The sequence below is a fragment of the Anguilla anguilla genome, chromosome 3, assembly GCF_013347855.1.
Source record: "Anguilla anguilla isolate fAngAng1 chromosome 3, fAngAng1.pri, whole genome shotgun sequence".
Classification (NCBI taxonomy): domain Eukaryota; kingdom Metazoa; phylum Chordata; class Actinopteri; order Anguilliformes; family Anguillidae; genus Anguilla; species Anguilla anguilla.
The window spans coordinates 58,216,909-58,238,014 of record NC_049203.1 but is presented as its reverse complement, the minus strand read 5'-3'; the positions used below and the strand labels follow the sequence as shown (position 1 = coordinate 58,238,014).

The 21,106-nt window shown below is 37.8% G+C and overlaps 1 protein-coding gene across 2 annotated transcripts; it reads left to right on the top strand.

The window, feature by feature from the left end:
* The first annotated feature begins 1,054 nt into the window (after positions 1-1,054).
* LOC118222709 (alpha-2,8-sialyltransferase 8F-like) lies at positions 1,055-19,354 on the top strand. 2 transcript variants are annotated; one of them, XM_035408488.1, is made up of 7 exons: positions 1,055-1,175; positions 15,484-15,567; positions 16,096-16,182; positions 16,282-16,423; positions 17,066-17,181; positions 18,069-18,155; positions 18,512-19,354. In XM_035408488.1, the coding sequence occupies exons 1-7, from the start codon at positions 1,132-1,134 to the stop codon at positions 18,972-18,974; spliced, it is 1,023 nt and encodes a 340-aa protein (XP_035264379.1). In that variant the 5' UTR covers positions 1,055-1,131; the 3' UTR covers positions 18,975-19,354. The 2 variants fall into 2 exon arrangements, with proteins under 2 accessions (XP_035264379.1, XP_035264378.1); XM_035408487.1 differs by lacking the exon at positions 1,055-1,175 and adding an exon at positions 12,282-12,394.
* Positions 19,355-21,106: the final 1,752 nt, after the last annotated feature.

Genomic DNA, 21,106 nt, shown 5'->3' with positions numbered 1-21,106 from the left:
TGCAGATTCTCCAAGCACAGTAGAACTGGCTAATCGGTAGGCTTTTAATAAGTAAATATCACCTCGAAGCAGTTAGTTGGTTTACGGAACAAGTCCATGCGCAACCTATTGCAACTGATGCACTTTGTCACATTCCATGGTGAAGCACAAGTGGTCATCAGAGTAATTAAGGTAGTGACTGAAGTCTGTAAGTTCTTCAGTAGAATCTACAATCAAGAAAATGCAATTGATGTAGCATTTGTACAGTAATAATTTGTAAAAGTAGAGATTCACAATTTTTTCAGGATTCGAGTGATAAGAGTGATCTTAGATTGGGAGTGCCTTGCAGAGTAGTGACAGTTAGTCCAGGTACAGTTTGAAGAGATGCGTCTTCAGACCACAATGGAAGATGGGCAATGGTGATCATGTGCCCACTGCTTTATCTTCATGTTTTTAGCTGACAGGAGTGGAACCCGCCATGGTCTTCTGCTGCTGTTGTAGTGGGGGCTGATCTTAGACTAGTGCGACAGCATTCATGACTTCCTCCATGGTTATCAGTTGCTTTGACCCTGAGGCACAGTTTGACATGTTGAAAAGCGGAGAAACTCATACCTGATTAATTAGTTCAGAATAAGTGAACAACACTCCTAGAGTATCACTAAACCGTAGATACATGTTGAGATAGACACATGTATTTTATGTGTCCTTCCAGAATAAAACAGAAAGCGTGCCCTATTTACTTTGTCATTCACTTACCAAAGTATTTTCCTATTCTGAGAATTTTACTAACATATCACAAGCTGCAATATGCTTTTGTCTGAATCAGACCCTGCTAGATAACATGTACTTGGGGTAAGATATGGGGAAATTTATTTTCAGGTAAGCTGTGGAACCTTTGTGTTTTATTACCTTTTTGTTACATCTCTGTTTTTATTAACTTTTATTACCTCAGTTCAAGGATTAATATAACAGCAACAACGCTAAAGATAAGCCAATGAAGGGTGCAACATGCCACCATGCCCCTCCTCCCCTGTATTAAGCCTCTCAAAGTTGTTTTTCCATGTTTGGTTCAGGGTGTGTTGACATCAATCGCCTATAGAAATGAGAAACCAAAACCTTTTTATGCTCATATGCTGCTTTACTTTTTAGTTCATGACGTGGAGAACATATCACCTTAAACTCTGGCATTCTGTACGGTAGGTTTCACTAACACGTCTTCACCACAACAAAGTACTCACACTGTAATTTTGTCATTTTCATATCAAGCCATTCAATGTAATATTTTGTAAATGCTTTTACAAACATAACATTATTTGCAATAAATCATATACATAGTCCGTCATTGTAATTTTCTGTTTGGAATTGAATGAAGACTCAGATTTGAAAGTAATGTTACATCATCTAGGAGTTTTCAAAGTACTTTACTGTTTGTGTGTGTGTGTGGGTGTGTGTGTGTGCTTCTGTGGGTCTGAGTGAGCAGGTGTGTACTTAAAAACAGCATTTAAACATGCTTGATTTTTTCAGCTTTGTGACATGTCTGGACCATAAGTCATGCGTCCTCATGATAAGATCAAATCAGGTATGCAGGTGTTTGTGGGTGTGCGTGTGTAACAATGACATGTTGAGTGAATCTGTTATTTCCTGATTTCTGATACTGCATGTTCTAGTTTGTAACATTGTGCATCTGCTTATTCTGTTAATGATATTTCCATTTTGAGATTTTTGGTGTAGCCAAAATGTGGCTGTAAGTGAATGGCCTTGTTGACAGAATTTAAACATTGTGACAGTGTTTTGACAACATTTAGGGTGTTTCATTTTATCCAGTTTTCTTAGAGACTATGTGATTTCAAGCCTAAGTGGACTTTCAAGTTCTTTCACATTTGCATCTCAGTCCTCCCTGTAATTTGTTTTTGTGGACTAGGAGAAGCTTCTTTGAGAGGCTGTGCAGGAATTTTCCCATTTACTGCACTGGAGAGTGAACTATGTGACACAGCTTTACTCTATCTTTTAGTGTGCAGGTGTAAGAATTATGGTTAATACAGCAAGCTATATTGTTTCAGGGTGGGATTTAATATAGCATGTCTGTATATATGTCTGGGTTTTAATTTCTAAGCCTTCAGGTCTGGCTGAAACAAGTATGTGTTATTTCTATGAAATCACAAGAGTGCTTCAAGGTCCACTTGTTTGGTGTTTATTCGTACAGGCCTGAGATTGAGATTATCTGAATGTTATAGGTTTTACCTCCATTGTTGTGCTTACACCCAGACCTACTGGCTTCTCTCTGGCAGCAAAATAACCACCTCATCCTGGTGCTCTGGTCTGACCATTATTATTGAGGACTTCTGAGCATAGCTAAGCCATATGTTCGCTGATAGACCTATCTGACATCGTTTTCTGGAGCAAAACATAAGCGGATAGAACTGTCATTGATTTACTGTCTCTGTCTCCATCTACTGAACATAGATAAGATTTCATCATTGCTATGTAAGTATTACTGCTCAAAATATTTCGGTTATATACGTTATTTTAGAAATTGAGTGTCTTTAAATAGGTTAGTGGTATTATGTAATGTGGATATTTCACACTGTAATGTAAGTAGTGTAATAGTTTTTGTGACGCATACAACAGTGTTGAGGAGAGTGTTGAAACATTGCCAAAACGTGGTGGACGGCTGAAAATTGTTTTCATATCGTCCCATTCCCATACAAGAAAACATAGGAGTGTACAGAGTATAGAAATACATACAAGAGTTAATTATTACACATTTAGGTATTGTGCAGCATTGTGTGACTATATTTTTGCATTATGTTTAAATTATATCTATGTTTCATCTTAAACCTTCATAAGGGGCTCATATGCTTTACAATGGACAAAAAGCATTGTATTCCTTTTTGGAGAGATTTTGGATTTGTTTCTGGACCCTTAGCTATTTTAGACCAGTGTTAATAATTTAGAAATTTTGGGTAGATTTGGAGATGCTGGGTACACTGCTTAGTTTTTGCTTCATAGATCTTTAGTAGTTCTACATATCCACCCTTAGATTTTATGAACTTGTGGTCAAGAAGTTTTTGATCCAGGACATGTATACTTTAACCCGCAATCTCACAGTATTTCATTGCCAACTAAAAAAGGAGCAAATTCATTTTAGATTTTTTGCCTTGACCATTGCATTTGTGGCACTTTATTTTACATTACAGGCATTTAGCAGACGCTCTTATCCAGAGCGACGTACAACAAGTGCATAGGTTTCATGATGTAGAGGCGCAAAAGAAACACTAGAGTGAAGTAAGGATCGTAGTGCCAGAAGTGACCACATCGATCAGGACTCCAACCCTGTAGAGTAAGCATTGTAAGTTTGTATTTCTTACAAACTTATGAATATAAAGTAATCTAAGCTAGTATTGTAAATGGTATAAATATATTGCTTCATTTAAGACATTTTTCTAGTCTCTGTGGTGTTCACATCGGAGTTATAAAGCTTTAAATAGGGTAACCCCTAAATGGGCAAAGATTGACAGGTACTCTAGTGGGGGAGTGGTTGGGGTGGAGTTAACTAGCTATTGTTCCCACCCATTATCTCCCTGTGAGAAGTGTGAAAAGTTCAAGATCTTTCAAGGGGATTTTCTCTGCTACTTGATTTTAGGAGTACCAACATTCAAATAAACATATCTTCTTCAACTATTTTCAGATTTCAATGTATGACACATCGTTTGAAAGCTTATAATCTGCACTTTCATAATATGTGAAAAACTGAAAAATGACCTTGCCCTATTTGAGGACCAAAACACCAGCACCTGTCACAATGTGGGAAACAGAATGTGAAGGTATTCATTCTGCTTTTTTAAGTTACACAATATCATGCTGTTGACAGCTAAACAATGAAATCTATTCACACGATCGCAACCATCTCGGCTTCAATTCCAGACTAATAACCCGTTTTGTTCTTACACAATGTTTCGTTTCTCGTATCTGCTTTGGAAAGTTGTAATTGGTATTCCGGTTTCGGGTTTTCCTCATTCTGTGCGTGGGGGGGGGGGGGGGGGGGGGACTGGGGTGCTGGCGAGTGTGGGCGTGAGGAATTCCATGTTATGCATCAAATTCAAATGACAAAGGGTTTTACGTCACATTAATACCACAAATTAAATCAACCGGCAGTACACTGCATCAGAGAAACTAGCTGTTTCAACCCATCGGAGGCAGGCTGTAGGCTGCCCACCCATTCAGAAGTTAGTTAGAAGTTATTGGCTGAACAAAGAAAAAAAAATGTTTTGTTTTTTTCTTAACTTTTGATTGGGTGGGCAAGACACAGTTTGGGTGGGCTGAGCCCACCCCTGCCGATAGCCACCGCTGGCCGTTATGACCATACAACATTTACATTAAGAATGTATTGTACATTATGGGGGGGAAGGGGCTTCAGTGACATTAACACCTCTGAGGGCTGACAGTACATGGATGGACCAGATATTTGATTGATGTTTGACAATACATACAGCCTGTTGCTATTTCACCCTCCTGTTATGTTTGTGGATCAGTTATCTCCTCATTTTAATTGCCTCCTATGTGTCTCTACATTAATACGTATTAAACAGTGGATCATTATTTTGTTAAATTTAACAATCAACTTATCAAGCATACTACTTATATATCATTCAAGGCTAATGAAGAAAGAAAAGCTGAGTCATTAATATCAATCGTCATTCATCTTAAAAATGAAACTGTTTAACGGTTTAATTACAAAGCGTCTTTTAATAAATTTACCAACAACGAAACGACATAACATTCTTATGAAGTGTCTTTTGCAACCGTAGGCTATATACTAAAATAGGCCATATGTTAATGATAACCACAAGAGGAAGCCTAGTGCAGCGTATTCACCTTGAAGGTTTAACCTGTTTGTGCCAACGTATGCACTGGAAATTTTTCTCTGATATGTAGAAGTAGGGTGTTTGTTTTTGCTAATTGTTTTTCCTTTATGAGGTAGGCTACAAATGGCTATATGTAAGGGCTCTTATTTCCCATTATGCATAAATCAAGGACAGAATCGCGGAACCAGGTTCAAAAGACAGAGTTCACACATAAACCAGAATGTAAACGAATTGTGAGATCTTTGTGTAAAATTTTATAATTTCATTTGGTGCTGTTGAACACCAGGGATACCGTTCACATTCAATAGGGTCGTAAGTATTATGGTCAAAAAAAGATGGGTCACACAGATCATTTTATTTAAGTGTTTTATTTATCCACTTTATTTAATTTCTTTTTAGATTTAAATTCATTTTCCAAAAAGCACAAGCATCATTGTGAAAAAAAGCCTGTCTTCACAGGCTGGAATCTCCCTCTCTCTTCTTTCCTCCCTCTGCCTTTTTCATTTTCTCTCCTTTATGATCGAATATAATTTCACTCATATAATCACACAAAATCCATGCATTGCAATCATGTGATGAAGTTGATAAAAACTTTAGGGTGAGGATGAATAATTGTCACTGATGTTATTATAGAAATTATATAACAATATTATAGCCTAAATAACGCCTCCAACAGATTTTCATAAGTCTCAGTTGAATAAACTGAATAGACTTCATGACAATTGTGTGAAATGTACAGCTTTGTGTGTGGTCCATGACTGAAGAAATTACTTTAAAAAAAAGAAAAATAACATTGTATTGTAACTAGTTTGTAACTAGCTTTTCAACTTTGTGTTTCCTTGTTTTGCACATTTTTGTCCTTTTCTCATTGTGCCTGCAATTACACATTTTTCCCATAATCTATATAGGCTAACAAAATCGATATAATGTAGAAATAGCTAAAACTGTTGAGATTGTTCCAGTTGTGTCCTTTGTTTTGACAACATAGTTTTGGAACAAACATAATATTTATGAAGTCAACCCTTATTGCAGCAGGCAACAGGTTTTGCAGTGACACTGCAATGCTAGAAAGTAAGTGGCCTGGACTAACATAAATTTTAGTACACACAGTTTGTTTTGAGTATACTGACCATGGTGTTCGTGGACGTATTCTCCGGAAGGTTCTTTTTTGAAAGGTTCACACATCATTTCGAGTGCACATACTTAGAGAGACGAGGCTCGCCTCGCACACTGATGACAGCCATGCACTCAGTATTCTCTAACGGGTGTCTCGGTAGCAAGCAGGTACAGCTGGGAAACAAACTGCATGTTGCGAACAGTTATAACTAATAGCCAAGAACATGTCTCATATCCTAACATTCATTTTGTCATTTGGAATTCCAAAACACCAGCATTCCAATTTATTCTGCTACTTACCAAGTTGAATTGTTTACCAGCCTGTCTGTCTTCTTTAAGCATCACAATTTCTCAAAGCATAGCCAAACCTTATACAGACTTTAAAATGCTAAAATAGAGTCTCTAGATATACTAAAATAACAAAAAACATTCTGAATGTAGCAAGATAGCCGCTCCTTTGGTCATGGAAGTATTTTCCTGATTTAAGAAGAGACATTGTGGTTGTCTTATCAGTCCAGTATTTCTGTTCTGTTTATTAGTCATTAATCAGATACAAAGGTAACTTAATCACTGGAGTTTAACAAAGACTACACAGACAAACTGAAATCAGGTAACACTCGTTCAACAATGTCAAAAATGCACTGTGACCTTGGCAAGGTAGAAAATCCAGTTTAGAGTTGGCCAATGTGTACAGAACATTTCATTGTGCATTATGCCTGCAGGTGTGTCTCAGAAAAATGATACACACATTACAATGTGTTTCAAATTTGGTAAATAACATGTAGTTCTTTTTTGGAAATTTAATTGAAAAAGTGTATGATGCACAAGTTTGCTTATTTGTTAGATTCATTTTTAGAATTCTTCAGAAGGTGCCATTTTATCCACATAAAACAATGAAGTATACTATATATATGTATATATATATGTGTGTGTGTGTGTGTGTGTGTGCGTGTGTGTTCTGCCATTAATAAAACCAGATTTTTTAAAAATTGTATGTATATGTATTCAAGGCAATACAGATGGAAGAACATTGCTCAGAAGGATGGTCATAGTGTGTATGTGTATGTGAGCTGATGGTCTGGTTAACTTTTCTTGACTAGTTTGCACAGGAAATAATTTCCTTCCATCCCAATTTCACTTAGGGATGATTTGGAAGATTATTTCATACCTACCATCACCTATTTCCTTGAGGCACTGTTTATGTTAAAAGGTAAACTGGACGAACAGGAAAAACTGGCAGTGCAGGAATGTGCCAAAGTGTCTTTTCTTTAGATTCCTGCTTCAGAATGAGGTTCCCTAGCTAAACTAATAGTGTAATAAGTCCCAATAATGTAATCCATTTCAAATTGTTTATGCAATAAAAACCAATAATGTAATAAGCACTAGTAGTAGTAGTAGTGTACTTTATTGATCCCTGGGGGGAATTTACAAATATATACAGATATCCAAATATACCAGAGGACACCTTCAGAGATGGAGTCCATGCCTCGATGGGTCAGAGCTTTTTTTTTTTTGGCAGCACGAGGGGGACCTACACAATATTAGGTAGGTGGTTTTAATGTTGTGGCTGATCGGTGTAGTTCATTTGTGTGAGCTAAGATTTCCACCTTTGCCAAACCACTGAGTGCTCTTCAGCGTCACTTTCATTCTTCATTCCAGTCATGAATTTTGGGGAGAAACGGTGTAAGATTTTAATGGAAGAGATGTGTGCGTGAGTTCAATGTTAGAAGCCCTCGGTAAATCCAGCACTGAGGAGCCAAGGCGGGAACTCCTCGGTACACCAGTGTCAACAGTGTCAATCAGTGTCAACAGTATCAGCAGTGCATGATGTAACTTGGCTTGTGTATTTTCATCCTACCATCTGAAGAGAATGTGGTAATTCATGCTTTGTAGCACATCAAAGTGTCAAATGACAAAAAATTCCTTGAGGAAGAAGTCGTCATTTAAATGGATGTTTCGAACAGCAGATTAAAACTTTCACTCCATAAAGGATAGGTTTATACTTGGTTGTCAAGTTAATTTGACAAAATGTACAAGTTAGTTTATATTTGCGACTGAAAATAAATACTGATTGTGAAATACATACTGTCGACAGATATATAAATAGATAAAATACTTCATTATCCTCATGGAGAAATTTTTCTAACAGCACATAACATTGACATTTATAGACATTTATACCAAGAAACAAACAATCATTCACACTAGATAAGGGGGGGGGGGGGGTGAATAGATAATATAGATAAAAATGATAAATTTTTGGCCTATTAAATAAATATTTTATCTTACAAACCTATGCAGACATATGTTTGCTACATTAATGAAGTGTATATTTGTGGATCACATACATTTTAGCCAAATAAGTACGATAGTACAATTTATAGTACAATGTAAAATAATAAAATATTGTACTTGTGAACACAATTTTCTAAACAATATTGTTCTTGTGAACACAATTTTCAAAACAAAGTAATCTCAATAATAATTATAATTATGCTTTTTTCATGATGAGCTTTTCATTCAATGCCCAAAGCACTGGATGCAGACAATTGTTCAAACATATAGTTCAGTCATTTTTACAATTTTAAGTGTAACAGCTGAATTGCACATTATTTCCGCAATAACTGATTGCCATTTCACTTTCATGTGACACATTAACTTTGAATGACCACATGTTAAGATGAAAAAACACAGGGCCAAGTTACCTGAAGTAATATAGGAAACACTGGGTAACATTGCTTGGAATAGAGCTTGTTTAATTTGTGTGCGCTAAGATAGCCAATATTGTTTGTTGTAACTTGGCCTCATTTTGATTAGCCAAGTTTTAATTAATGGATGTGCTTTGTGTGCGTGAGTAACTTGGAATTTTTGTACATTGTTTCGGTTGAGATACCTGGATGGAATAGCATGACATGCCTAGTGCTGAATGGATTATTCTTATCAATCAACAAGTACAAATCCGGTGAATTACTGGAATGAGTCATGGAAACCAGTATTTCCTCCTTTGCCACACCTCTGAGTGTGCTGAGCTCTTACATTCGAGTCATGCATTTTGGGGAGAAACAGTGTAACATTTTAATTGAAGAGATTTGAGGGTGAGTTCCATTTTAGCAGCCCCTCCAGTACAGGTGAAACCCTCGGTGGATCCACCACTGAGAATTTAAGACAGGAGCTTCACACACCAATGTCACCAGTTTCAACAGTGCACAATTTTAGTTTTAGCTCCTTCCGGTGGCTATACCTTTAGTTTGAAGGTAAACGTCAGTCTCGAATTAGAGGAAGTTTTTTTCAGAGTCGCACAGCATGTGTAAGGGACGACCAAGTGAGAGGCAGGCTGCCGAGAGAGGTGGATCTTACACTCGAAAAGGCAATTGTTATCTGCCATGCCAATAAGATCACATCCAGCCAACTCAAAGCACTAAACACTGAAGTGGAAAGAATGCAAAGAATCCTAACCGTCAAACCAAACACGTAGCGGATGTGGCTACGAGCTGTAGTACAAGAAATGCCCAGCCGACTGTCAGACGTATAGACCTAAATCAAGTAAAAAGAAAAATCACTTTGCAAAGATGTGCAATTCCCTCAGCCAGCAGAGCTACAGTAGGAAAATGCATGCAACTGTGCAGAGTGAGAGCTGCAGTGACATTGGCACAGTTAAAGTGGAGCATGAGAAATGCATCATGGCTATTGAGACCTCAGGGATGGAGGGTTACGAAATGGGGACTGAGAATCTGAGAATAATCAGGCGAAATGTAACATTTAAACCTGACATTGGCACAGCGTGCTACGTGATGTCAGAAAAAAAAACATTCAAATTACTAGGAAGGCTCAAATCGTCCAACTGCAAGCTAGTTGCATACTCAAACCACAAGATGGCATTACTGGGCAATAAATCACTCACATATGAATTCAGCAAAAACAGCTGAGATAGCAAAAAGCTAGTAAGCTAAGAAGTTAGGCATGGTAAAGTGACTGTATGAGGTCAGAACAGACATGGACATTTTGAAAAACTGAATACCTATTGTGGTGTGGAGATGGCTGGTTTAAGCAGCCACACCTGCCCTGGGTCAAGCTAATTAGACCTGGCCAATTGGATAATTAGTTAAGAATTAGATAACTGGCCAGGCTAATTGGACCCAGGAACAGGAGTGGCTGCACCTGTGCGTAGTGAGGTAATCACTGCGCACAGGTTAAATCTGCCATCCCCACCCACACAAGGGAGCTTTGGTCATGACTGTGTTACATCTGCTCACTTTGGCTGTAAGATCTTGCCAAACCCTCGTAAATAAAGCTGGACTGCTTGAACATCATCTCCCTGTGTCTCTGTGCTGGAGGGCCCCAAGGAAAGCCACTTCGGTGGCCTGGGGCAGGCGTGTTTGCCACACCTATTTTCTGGATTAGGCTACCTACTGGAACAGCAGCACATACAGATTTACCACCTAGTCAAACCAGTTGTGCACGTTTTGAGGAGGATTGATGTGGCTTTCAGTCGCGGAAGAACTACATCAAATGGGACAGATGGGAGTAATCTCTAAGCAAACAGAGCCAACTGAGTGGGTCAGTAGCGTGGCAACTGCAGTCACTCCAAACAAGACCAGGTCAAAACCTAGTGTATGGCTGGACCGGCCGACCGATGATGTAACTTTATAACTCGGCCGACCAATGCTGTAACTTCATCACTCAGTCAGTCAGTCAGTCAGTCACTCACAGACATTCGCGATTGTAGGGCTGGCCCTGCTGTTGCGGTCCAGCCAAAAAGATGTGTATTTGCATGGACCCAGAAGACTTAAACCAAGCAATCAAACTAGTGGGAGTACTGCTCACTGCTCAAAGAGAAAGAACTTCTTTTATCATTCACCGGCGGAGAGTGGTTGTGCATGTAACCACTTGAATTACGTAACGCGTTATTTTAGTTATTCATACAAAAAGAGCATACTTTTACAGAGTTATAGCCGTGCAGCTTGTATCAAGTAAGCCAATGTAGTGGATTCCAAATTACCGTTGAAGACTGTAAATGTTACTATCTTACATTATGTTTGTTCAGCACAGTTAGCAGTACAGTAGACTCCTCCAGAGAATAGATCTGTTAACTATTACTATTACCTATATTAATGTTATATACTTTATTATTCTCGTGTATGGTATCGTACCTAATTACTACAGTAATATATTATCCTAAATGCTTTATACTGTATGGTGACCAGACGTCCCCGTTTTCCGGGGACAGTCCCCGTTTTTGGTGGCTTGTCCCCGCCCCGACTGAAGCTGTCCACGGAAATGTCCCCATTTTTGATAAAAGTACCCCCAAAAAATCATGAGTTATTTCATGTCAGAAAGACCCACACAGACAAATTGTTGGCCTACGCAGGCTTCAATGACGTGCCTCGACCAATTATCATAGAATTGTGGGAAATATTCGTTCAAAAAAATTACGTTCAAAAAATGTCTAAATTTTCTGGGGGAGGAAACCCAAACCACCCGTATTACTAATTACTATTACTAATATTGATTTGGTGGTTTTACTAATAGCAGCCTTGTATGAACTTAGTGCAAGCCATTTTTCAATACTCGGGATAATGAACCAAGGGATTTGTTTAACTTACAAACAAGACTGAATAATTTGCTCAACACAAAACAACACAGTATTGCAATAGGAAAGTTTTGAGAAGCCCTGACAGTGACAATGTACCGCAGGACAGCTGTCTCTAGATTTGCGTCAGTTCAACCCCTAGTTTTTAATCACACTATTCAATATTTAGTGTTTCATTATGTATTGCAAACTTCCCATTTTCTTAGATCCTACCAAACCCCACCCTGCTTGCCTGACATTGTAACTAATTGCACATACTGCATCAAAATCCTTTCCACAGTTGGCACTGACATGAACAGAATGTGGTTTCTAGAGAAGCCTCCTCTACATTTTAAATGAATTGCATACGTCTGTCTTAGAGAGTTCCATCTTAGGACTTTGACGTGGCATTTAAGGCTTTTATCCTGCCTTTGACCTGCTGCTAGTCCATGCAGTAACTCTCAATGCATTCTTCCCAGTGGTAAAAGAGGAAGGCTTTTTGCCATGTGTTTGGATTCATGGAGAGTATAGCATACTATAAAAATCCATTTGTTCCAACACAAGTTGTCAATGCAGGCGATAGCTAAAAATATTTTTAAATACAGCATTTTACTAATTTTAATAGCAGGCCTAGATGTTGCCAGTTTGAACCAGTTTTTGTACCAATACATTCTTACATACCTAAGCTCCTCCTTCTCTGTATTAAGCCTCTCAAACTTGTTTTTCCACCTGCAGTTCAGCGCAGTTGACATTACTCTCATATAGAAATGAGGAACCAACACTGTTTTATGTTAATCTGCTGCTGCTGTTCTTTTTTGTTCTTGACATGGAGAACATATCACTTTAAACCCTGGGATTATGAATGGTAGGTTTCATGAACACATCTTCACCACAACAAAGCTCTCAGATTTGTATGAAATATTTTTAAAATGTTTTACATAAGTAACATTATTTACAATAAACTATATGCATAATGTATCATTGTAATTTCCTGTTACTAATTTAAAGAAGAGTCATAACTGAAAATAATGCTACAATATCCTACAGATAAGTTTAAGAAGTACTGTACTTTCGTGTGCTTGTGTCTGTGTGTTAAAATTATAATGTAATTTATGAGTACATTTCTGTAGTTATTTTCTACGACCCAATACTGTCAGTTTTAGTTAGTAAGACTGTGCATCTGCTTACTCTGTTAATTCATATGTGCATTTTTTTATTTCTGGTGTAGCCAAAATGTTATCTGTAATCTTGTCACCTTGTTAATGGAATTTAAACATTACAACTGTGTTTTGGTAACATTGAGGATAATTCAATCTTCTTTGAGAAGATTATATATACTGTATTAAGTCACACCGTGAAATAATAGTTTGAAGTTAGATAAATAGATAGTGAGCTCCATGTTTGGGACAAAGTTTTTTTTTAACTTGCTTTGGCTCTGTACTCCACCATTTTAGATTTTTTCACACATGGTTAAAGTGCAGATTTTCAGTTTATACTAAAGGGTATTTCTATACATTTTGGTTTCATCATTACAGCTATTTTTATACATAGTTTTCACCATTCCTGGCCACCAAAATCTTTGGGAGAAAGGCGTCACAGGTGTTTCTGGTTAGTCGGGTGCGTTCAGTTGCTTCTTTAAATATGAGTAACCAGTCTGACATCTTAACAGCGTCTTAGGAAGTAACTGCACTGCTGTAAGTTCTTCACATGAGGCTTAGCTTGCAGGTATATGAAAGCTTTTAGCATCTAGTTTTGAGTCTAGGCTTTTTATTGCTGTTATTGGTGTTTGTAAACAGGAGGACCAGAGTTGTGCCAATGAAAGTCAACAAAGCCATTATGAGGCTGGGAAATAAGAAACAAAGGGTCAGAGACATCGGCCAGACCTTAGGCTCACCAAATCAACTGTTTAGAACATCATTACAGGAACTGCTCTGCAAACAGCAAGCTAAGAGTTTGGCTACACTATGATAAGTGAAATTTACAAATATAGTTATTGGTTAAATATATGGTTTTGATTAAATAAGACAGAAGCATGAATTGTACAAAGGAATTATGTCAGGACAAAATATAAAGAGTAGTGCATACTTACAGTCAACAACAAAAAAAGAAGTGGCTCTAGTTATTTTTTCCTCCCATTGTTTTCTACTAGAAGGGCAAGATGTAATAGCTCTGAGAGCATGCAGCCTAGACGAAAGGTATAATCATAAAGCAACTCCACAATTTCTTGCACCCGAGGTTATCATAGAATTATTTTTCTGTGTTTTTCCCTTTTGGTGCTTGGTCCTTTAAGAAAGTAACACACATTTTACACCGCCTACACTGACACATGAAAATGAAGCTCATTAACATTAGAACTAGTTTAAATTCAATTGCAGATATCAAGAATTCCTCTTTTAACAAATTAAAATTGAATTGTTGATATCAAAATTTCTTATTTTAACAAGTAAAAATTGAATTGTTGACATCAAGGAGTCAAATTACAACTAGTTCACATTGAATTCTTGATATTAAATACAAGTTGATTAAAAGCTTTAACAGCTTGCCATATATTCAACTTGTTTTTGATATCAAGAATTCAGTTATAACTAGTTAGGGTTGTAACTAGGCAGCTGTTTCGTAGGTGACTTAGGTGCATTAACTGTCTTAACTACTGCTTGTATTTTTCCATAGATTGCGTTGTTGCCGTTCTCGTTGTTAGTGTTTATCAGTTTACCCATCAGGGTCCAAGTTGAACTATGCGGTTGTACTTGTCATACTTGTTCCTGGTTATGGTTATACACTTTGTTGTACGTCGCTCTGGATAAGAGCATCTGCCAAATGCCTGTAATGTAATGTAATGAATGCATGTTATCAGAAAGAACATGATGTATACTAGCGTCTGCTGGAGGTAAGCCACATACTTTTGTTGACACTATGAAAACCTGACTGTTTCCTGTTCAGGACAACAGAGCATTTCTTTCAGTTATTAAATACGGTTTTAATGAACTTTGTTAGATCTTGCCGGGTTTAACATCTGCCACAAGTTTTTGGGTGCTTAACTTCAGCCTGTTGTGGTGGACATTCTGCGGATGCCATCTGAGGAGTCAGAACTTTGCAGGTGGGACTGGTGAGGTGTTTTGTGTGCACAGGATCTAATCTTATCTGGCATTTTTACATTTTCATCCCTGGCATGGATTCGTATGGGACTATTTTGGGAGAAAGCTGTGGTTTGGTATTTTCTTTTGTTAATTTCCTTCATGGTTGTAACTTGTCTATGTCTGTAACATTGTGTTTGTTTTTTAAGGTAGTCAATCTTTTTCTTTATATCAGACGTTGCACACTTATTGTAACTTATTTTAATCTTGTTACAAGTTATACATTTTGATGAAGGTTGATCCAACAGGTTGCTCTGCCTATCAACACATTTGGCAGTTTAATTAATTGATAATTGATAATAATTCTGTAATTAAATTGATTTAATTTATTTTCCATGTTGGATAAGTGATGGGTTAGGGTTATGCACTTGTGTTTCATATTCAGAGTGCCATGCATCAAATGGGGGTGTCAGCTGTTAAAACCATTAGGTTCAGAAATCTTAGATTTTTTGTGTGAATAGCAATACATAGTGTCTCTGCATGACTGGTAATACTTACTTTTCTAGCAAGTTGAGCAGGTTTTGCAGTCCTTCTTAAAAGGAATAGGCTTGCCACTTCTGCATAGTGCTGCATTTGTTCAGTCCTCCCTTATTGTTATAGTCAGGCATAGCTGAAGTCACATGCCACCCACATTCCTGTCTTCTTTGACATGTACTGAAAGAAGAAATGTGTGTGTGTGTGTGTGTGTGTACATTTATCCATGAAGATTTGCACATGCAAATCTATCCGTATCTATAAATACCGGGGTTTATTGACAATGCACAAGAAAAATTGTGCTGTAGGCATTTCACTTCATTTTAATTCTTATGCTGTTTTTCAGGGAAGATATTGACTCTTCATTTATGAGAGTGCTGCAGTGCACAGAGCTGAGGAAGAAGTATGCTTCACTGAAAGCTTTGAAACTGTAAGTATTTCAAGTATGTTTTTCATAGCGTACACATGGATCTTTCTGTTCTATTTCTGCGACATGCCCTTTAAACAGGCTCCCTTGCCATGACAAGGATGGAGTGTAGCACAGTGGGTAAGGAACTGGGCTTGTAACCGAAAGGTCGCAGGTTCGATTCCCGGGTAGGACACTGCCGTTGTACCCTTGAGCAAGGTACTTAACCGAAATTGCTTCAGTATATATCCAGCTGTATAAATGGATACAATGTAAAAATGCTATGTAAAAGTTGTGTAAGTCGCTCTCGATAAGAGCGTCTGCTAAATGCCTGTAATGTAATGTAATGACTCCCTTAACTTGCTTTAACTAAATTTTGCTTATGTTTTAGATCTTTCAAAATTAGTAAAATAAAAGATGGTTTATAACCACACAAACAGGTGACATTCACATCAGTGCCATAGTGTGGTGCTGATATATTGTGGGAGTATTGTTATTTGCCAGGTCGGTATGGCTCTAAGGGTCTTGCTCTCATCGTTTTTTTTCTCACAGGCGCAACACCAAGGAGTTCACAGATGATATGAAGGAGTTCATGACCTGCCCCTGGAAAGCAAACATAACTCAAAAAGAGCGCTACAGGTACATCCATTCAGGTGTGCTGCCTGCTGCCACTGTTCGAGCTCACAGAAAAAAAACTGAAGGATATATTTACCTGACTGTACCCTCACCCCACTGCAGGGTTGAAATGCACTCCTGTTGCAATGCCACTGACGATTTGATCCTGACAAAGAAAAACACGGCCCTGGGTCAGAATATTACTTACGATGGGGAGAGAAGAAAAAGGGTGGTGGACAACTCACTGTTGGAAATGTTCCCTGAGGTTAGAATATGTGCTGGAACAGTGATGTTGTTCACAAAACAAGTCAAGACATTTGTATGTACGTATGTATGTATGGATGTATGTGTATGTACGTATATGTATTGTGATGCTAGGGTGTATTGTGCGGTGAACAGATGGAGACACAATAGGATGATCAGCTTGTTGCCATTTATTTAACCCTGGGAATGAAACAAACAGAAGCATTTGAAAATAAGGAAAGGCCAACCTGGCAACCAAAACTTCCTAGGCAAGGCTGGAAAAAATACAAAGTCTCAAGGGGAAAAGACACCAAATGCAGCAAACAAAAAAACAAAATGTCCTTGCAAAAAAAAAAAGACCCGACCACACAATCCAAAACCCCATCCTCCTCTTAGGCCTGCCCACCAGACCTTTTATTAAGCCCCAATAATTAGGTAACTGGCCACAGCTGTAGTGATACCACACGAGCTGTATGTAAGGCCAATGCTGCCTCCTGGTGGACAGCACTTCAACCCCCTTCCTGGCACCACGGCATGTATGTATGTATGCATTTTTAGTAAGTGAGTAGCTTGGCTTTTTTACTCTAAAAAAGATATATATTTCTATATGTGGTTAATCTTCATTTTTATTTTATCGAGGAAATGTTTTATTCCCCTCTGTTAGAGTATCCCCTGGAGGACTGGAGGTCTACTTGGGCGCTGTGCAGTCGTTGGGAATGGTGGGATTTTGAAGAACAGCAGTTGTGGTTCCCAGATTAACAAGGCTGACTTTGTCATAAGGTACACTTTGATTATAAAACAACTAAGATGACATTTTTTTCATTTTATAAGTGAAAAAAAATGCAGCTCTAAAACCCCTCTGGTTTTCATGAATATTGTCTATGGGATATGTAGTCACATTTCAGATTTTATATTTGTTAAAATATAAAAGATACAGATTTTTATTTGTTAATTTGGAGCCCACAACTAATTATACTGCCCCACAGAAATCAATGATGATTGTAATACTGTGCCTCCTTCCCAATCCTCAAAAAACAAAAATAAAAAGGAATTATAAATAAAAAAGGAGATTCTATGTGTCAGAGAAATCTGAGGGGAAATTCCACCACTAAACAACAATACGGATTTGATGCCTGATTTGAAAAGAGTGTTATTATCAAGACAAGACAGCGTACATGCAAGGGAAATTTTGTTCTATGTAGGGCAGCTCGGTATGGCAATTTCAGCTAAGGAAACATCCATACATGACCACCCATGCCTACTGTAAACTTTGGGTTATTTAGCTATAAGCTTTGATGTGATGGCTACTCAAGCATCAGAAGCTTATTTTTTTTAAAATAACAATACAGAGACTTGACAAACTGTTTATCGAAAGCATTTTAGTCCATACTTGTGCTAAAAAGACCCACACCTTGTAGCCAGTGTAACTGCAAGCGAAGTGACAAAAAACCCAGATGTTACATTGAAAACATGTCATTTTTAACTGGCAGTTGAACTGGTAATACTGCAAATTGATTTCTCAGAGCCACACAGGCTACTTCTGTCTTTATTCCACTAAAATGACAATTCAAACAGGTTGTTTCGCTGAGAACTACAATTTATGAGAACTACCATTGGTTGCCCAGAAACAAAAGTCCACAAATAAATGAACTTGTTTTGCTTTTCAGGTTGAATCTAGCTCCCATAAATGTGAGCACAGATGTAGGCAAGAAGACAAATTTGATAACAGCCAACCCAACCCAGATACTAAGAGGGTAAGCATTTTTCTGGTCTACAGTATTTGGATTTTGGACAGATTTTACACTGCGGCAGTAAAATTCTAATGGAAATGTACAAAACTCAGTAAGGAATAAATGTAAAGAATAAAAGAATGTAAAGAATAAAAGAACGTGAAAGCAGTCTCTTGATGGTGGAAGTATGTCTTGCTGACAATGGCTTTCAGTTAAGTTACACGGCATGTTCGGGTTTGTTTACAATAAATTTTCATTTTATTTAAATCTTGTCTTTAAGTGTGGCGCTATTTGTCCTCTGATTTATCAGATGCCATTGTGTGAAGCCTATGCTGTTATTATCATATCATCTGAGCCCTTCATTCCTCACCTCCCTGCAGCTACCGCAACCTGAAGAAGCACCCCGAGCCCCTGGCAGACAAAATGTCTAATTATGGAAATCCCCCCCTCATCATGCCCGCCTTCTCATTTGCATTCTGCACCAGGGTTTCCCTCCAAGTTCGGCAAGCCCTCCGCACAGTCCACCCTCAGCAGGAGGTAGCTTATTTCAACCCTAACTATCTGCGGGACCTGCACCGTTACTGGCGGCGGAGGGGCCATTGGGCACCCCGTCTCTCCTCAGGGTTAATGCTGGCGAGTATAGCCCTGGAACTGTGTGAGGAGGTACACCTTTACGGGTTCTGGCCCTTTAACTTTGACCTTTCCCAGAAGGCATTGCCCCACCACTACTATGACAATGTTGGACCCCATGGGGGGTTACATTCTATGCCCCGGGAGTTCACCCAGCTGCTGAACATGCACAGTAATGGGGCAATAAACCTCCATATTGGGAAATGCCAGTGAATCTGCTGTTGACAGGAATGTGATACAGTGGTTAGATCAACAGATCAATTTCATATTTTGAAATGGAAGTCCATATAAAGAAACGTGCACTTTATCATAAGATAAATTTAGTCATGAAAAAATTGTTTTCAGGGTGTTCTTTGCTTAGTTTTCCTCTTATTTATAATTCTTTTTCATCAGCCTTCCCAATGCTATACATTCTCTTCTTCAAAATGTGTACTTGCACACCAGCATTTGTTCATTAACATTACTTGCTAATTGAATTATCTGCTTCATGTTTACATTTCTGTGTGTTTTTAAAAAGCAGTATGTGTGCAATTGAATATGGAATGAGATGACATATGGAATGACGGCTTAAAAATGTAGTTTGGCAGATGGGGGCAGTGTATAAAAAGGACTGTAATTCACCTGAAATGGATGGAGATAAGCTTAACTTTGTGTTGCACTTTATCATCATATTCATTGTATCATTTGAAATGTGCTGGAATACGGAGCCAAAACAACAAAATAGTGTCGCCATCCAAATACTTATGGACAGCACTGTACCAGAGCTTGCAGTATAAATTGTATTTTGGAGCCTATTAACCACTAGCTACTCCCATTTATGTCAAGTTCTTTAGGAACAGGGCTAGGATAGACACTTTACAAATATGACATTACAAAACCATTAAAATAATGGAATCTTCATAAAATATGTTGCATAGTGGGAGCAGCATCTGGACCAGCCCACAAAGTACAAATGTCATTATATTAAAAGTCCAGCATAGACAAGAATGTATAGATAGCAATATATTATTTAAGGGTATTTTTATACAGCATTTACAGAAATTACAGCACATACATCCCATCCCATCCCATTTTCCCATCCCCTATAATGAAGAATAGACACGGAAAGCAGTCTTATACTAGTGTTAAAATATGGTACCATTTGCTAAATCAGCTAACATTTGTTCAGAAATGTTACAACAGTGTCAGAAATGTCATTGTGACCTTGCCATGGTAGAAAGGCAGGTTTGTAACAGGTCATTGTGTACACAAGTCAGAACATTTCACTCTTTGTTTTTCCTGTAGGTGTGTCTTAACAAAGGGATAAATTATAAATTTTTTCAATAAAAGTTTGTAATTCTTCTACTTACTACAACATCTTTTGGAATTTTAATCCGAAAACTATAGCAATAAGTTCGCTTATTTGCTTGATTCATTTTTATTCCATAGCTCCTCTGGAGGGTAAAATCCAGTTGTAAAAAGAGTACAAATTTGTAAGCACAGAAGTATGGGACACAGGCCCAAACCTGGGTGAAATACATGAATATTCAAATGTGCATTTGAAAATGCAAATTTTATGTATTATTCCTTCAAATTGCACTTGCTGAAACAAATGCTTTTTGCAATATCTACATTATTTTTCTGAGAAACAAAAAAAGTGCTTAAATTGCTCCAGGTATTTTCATATTTAGAATATATTCAGAAGTGCAATATTGTTTTCTTGTAGAAATTGAATATTATTTTTATGTGGGAAGTTGTATATACCTGTTGTAAGTAAAATACACTACATTTCCAAAAGTATGTGGACACCTGAACATCACACCCATATGTACTTATTGAACATCTCATTCCAAAACCATGCCCATTACAGTAATAGTTGGACCCCCCTTTGCTGCTGTAACAGCTTCTGCTCTTCTGAGAAGGCTTTCCAGTAGATTTTTAACATGGCTGTGGGGATTCGCTTCAAGTCAGCCACAGGAGCATTAGTGAGGTTGGGCACTGATGTTGGGTGTAAGCCCTGGCTTGCATTCAGCATTCCAATTCATCTCAAAGGGACGCAAACACAGCAAACTATTCTTGGACCTTGCTTTGTGCATGGGGGCATTGTCATGTTGAAACAGTAAAGGGCCTTCCCCAAACATACAGGTGTTCAATGAAAAATAATTAGCAGTGGATGTTCCCATTTAGGACATTTTTTTTAAATATATGAAATGTCTTCAAATCTTTTTTCAGTATTTGAATAAGTAGTGAGCGAGTTAACATGCATTTGTAATTTATAAATGCTTAACTGTTGTTATATAAGCATATTTACATTCTGCTGTTATGGTGTATGTGCAAGGCTCTCCATCAAAGCAGGCTGGCACTTT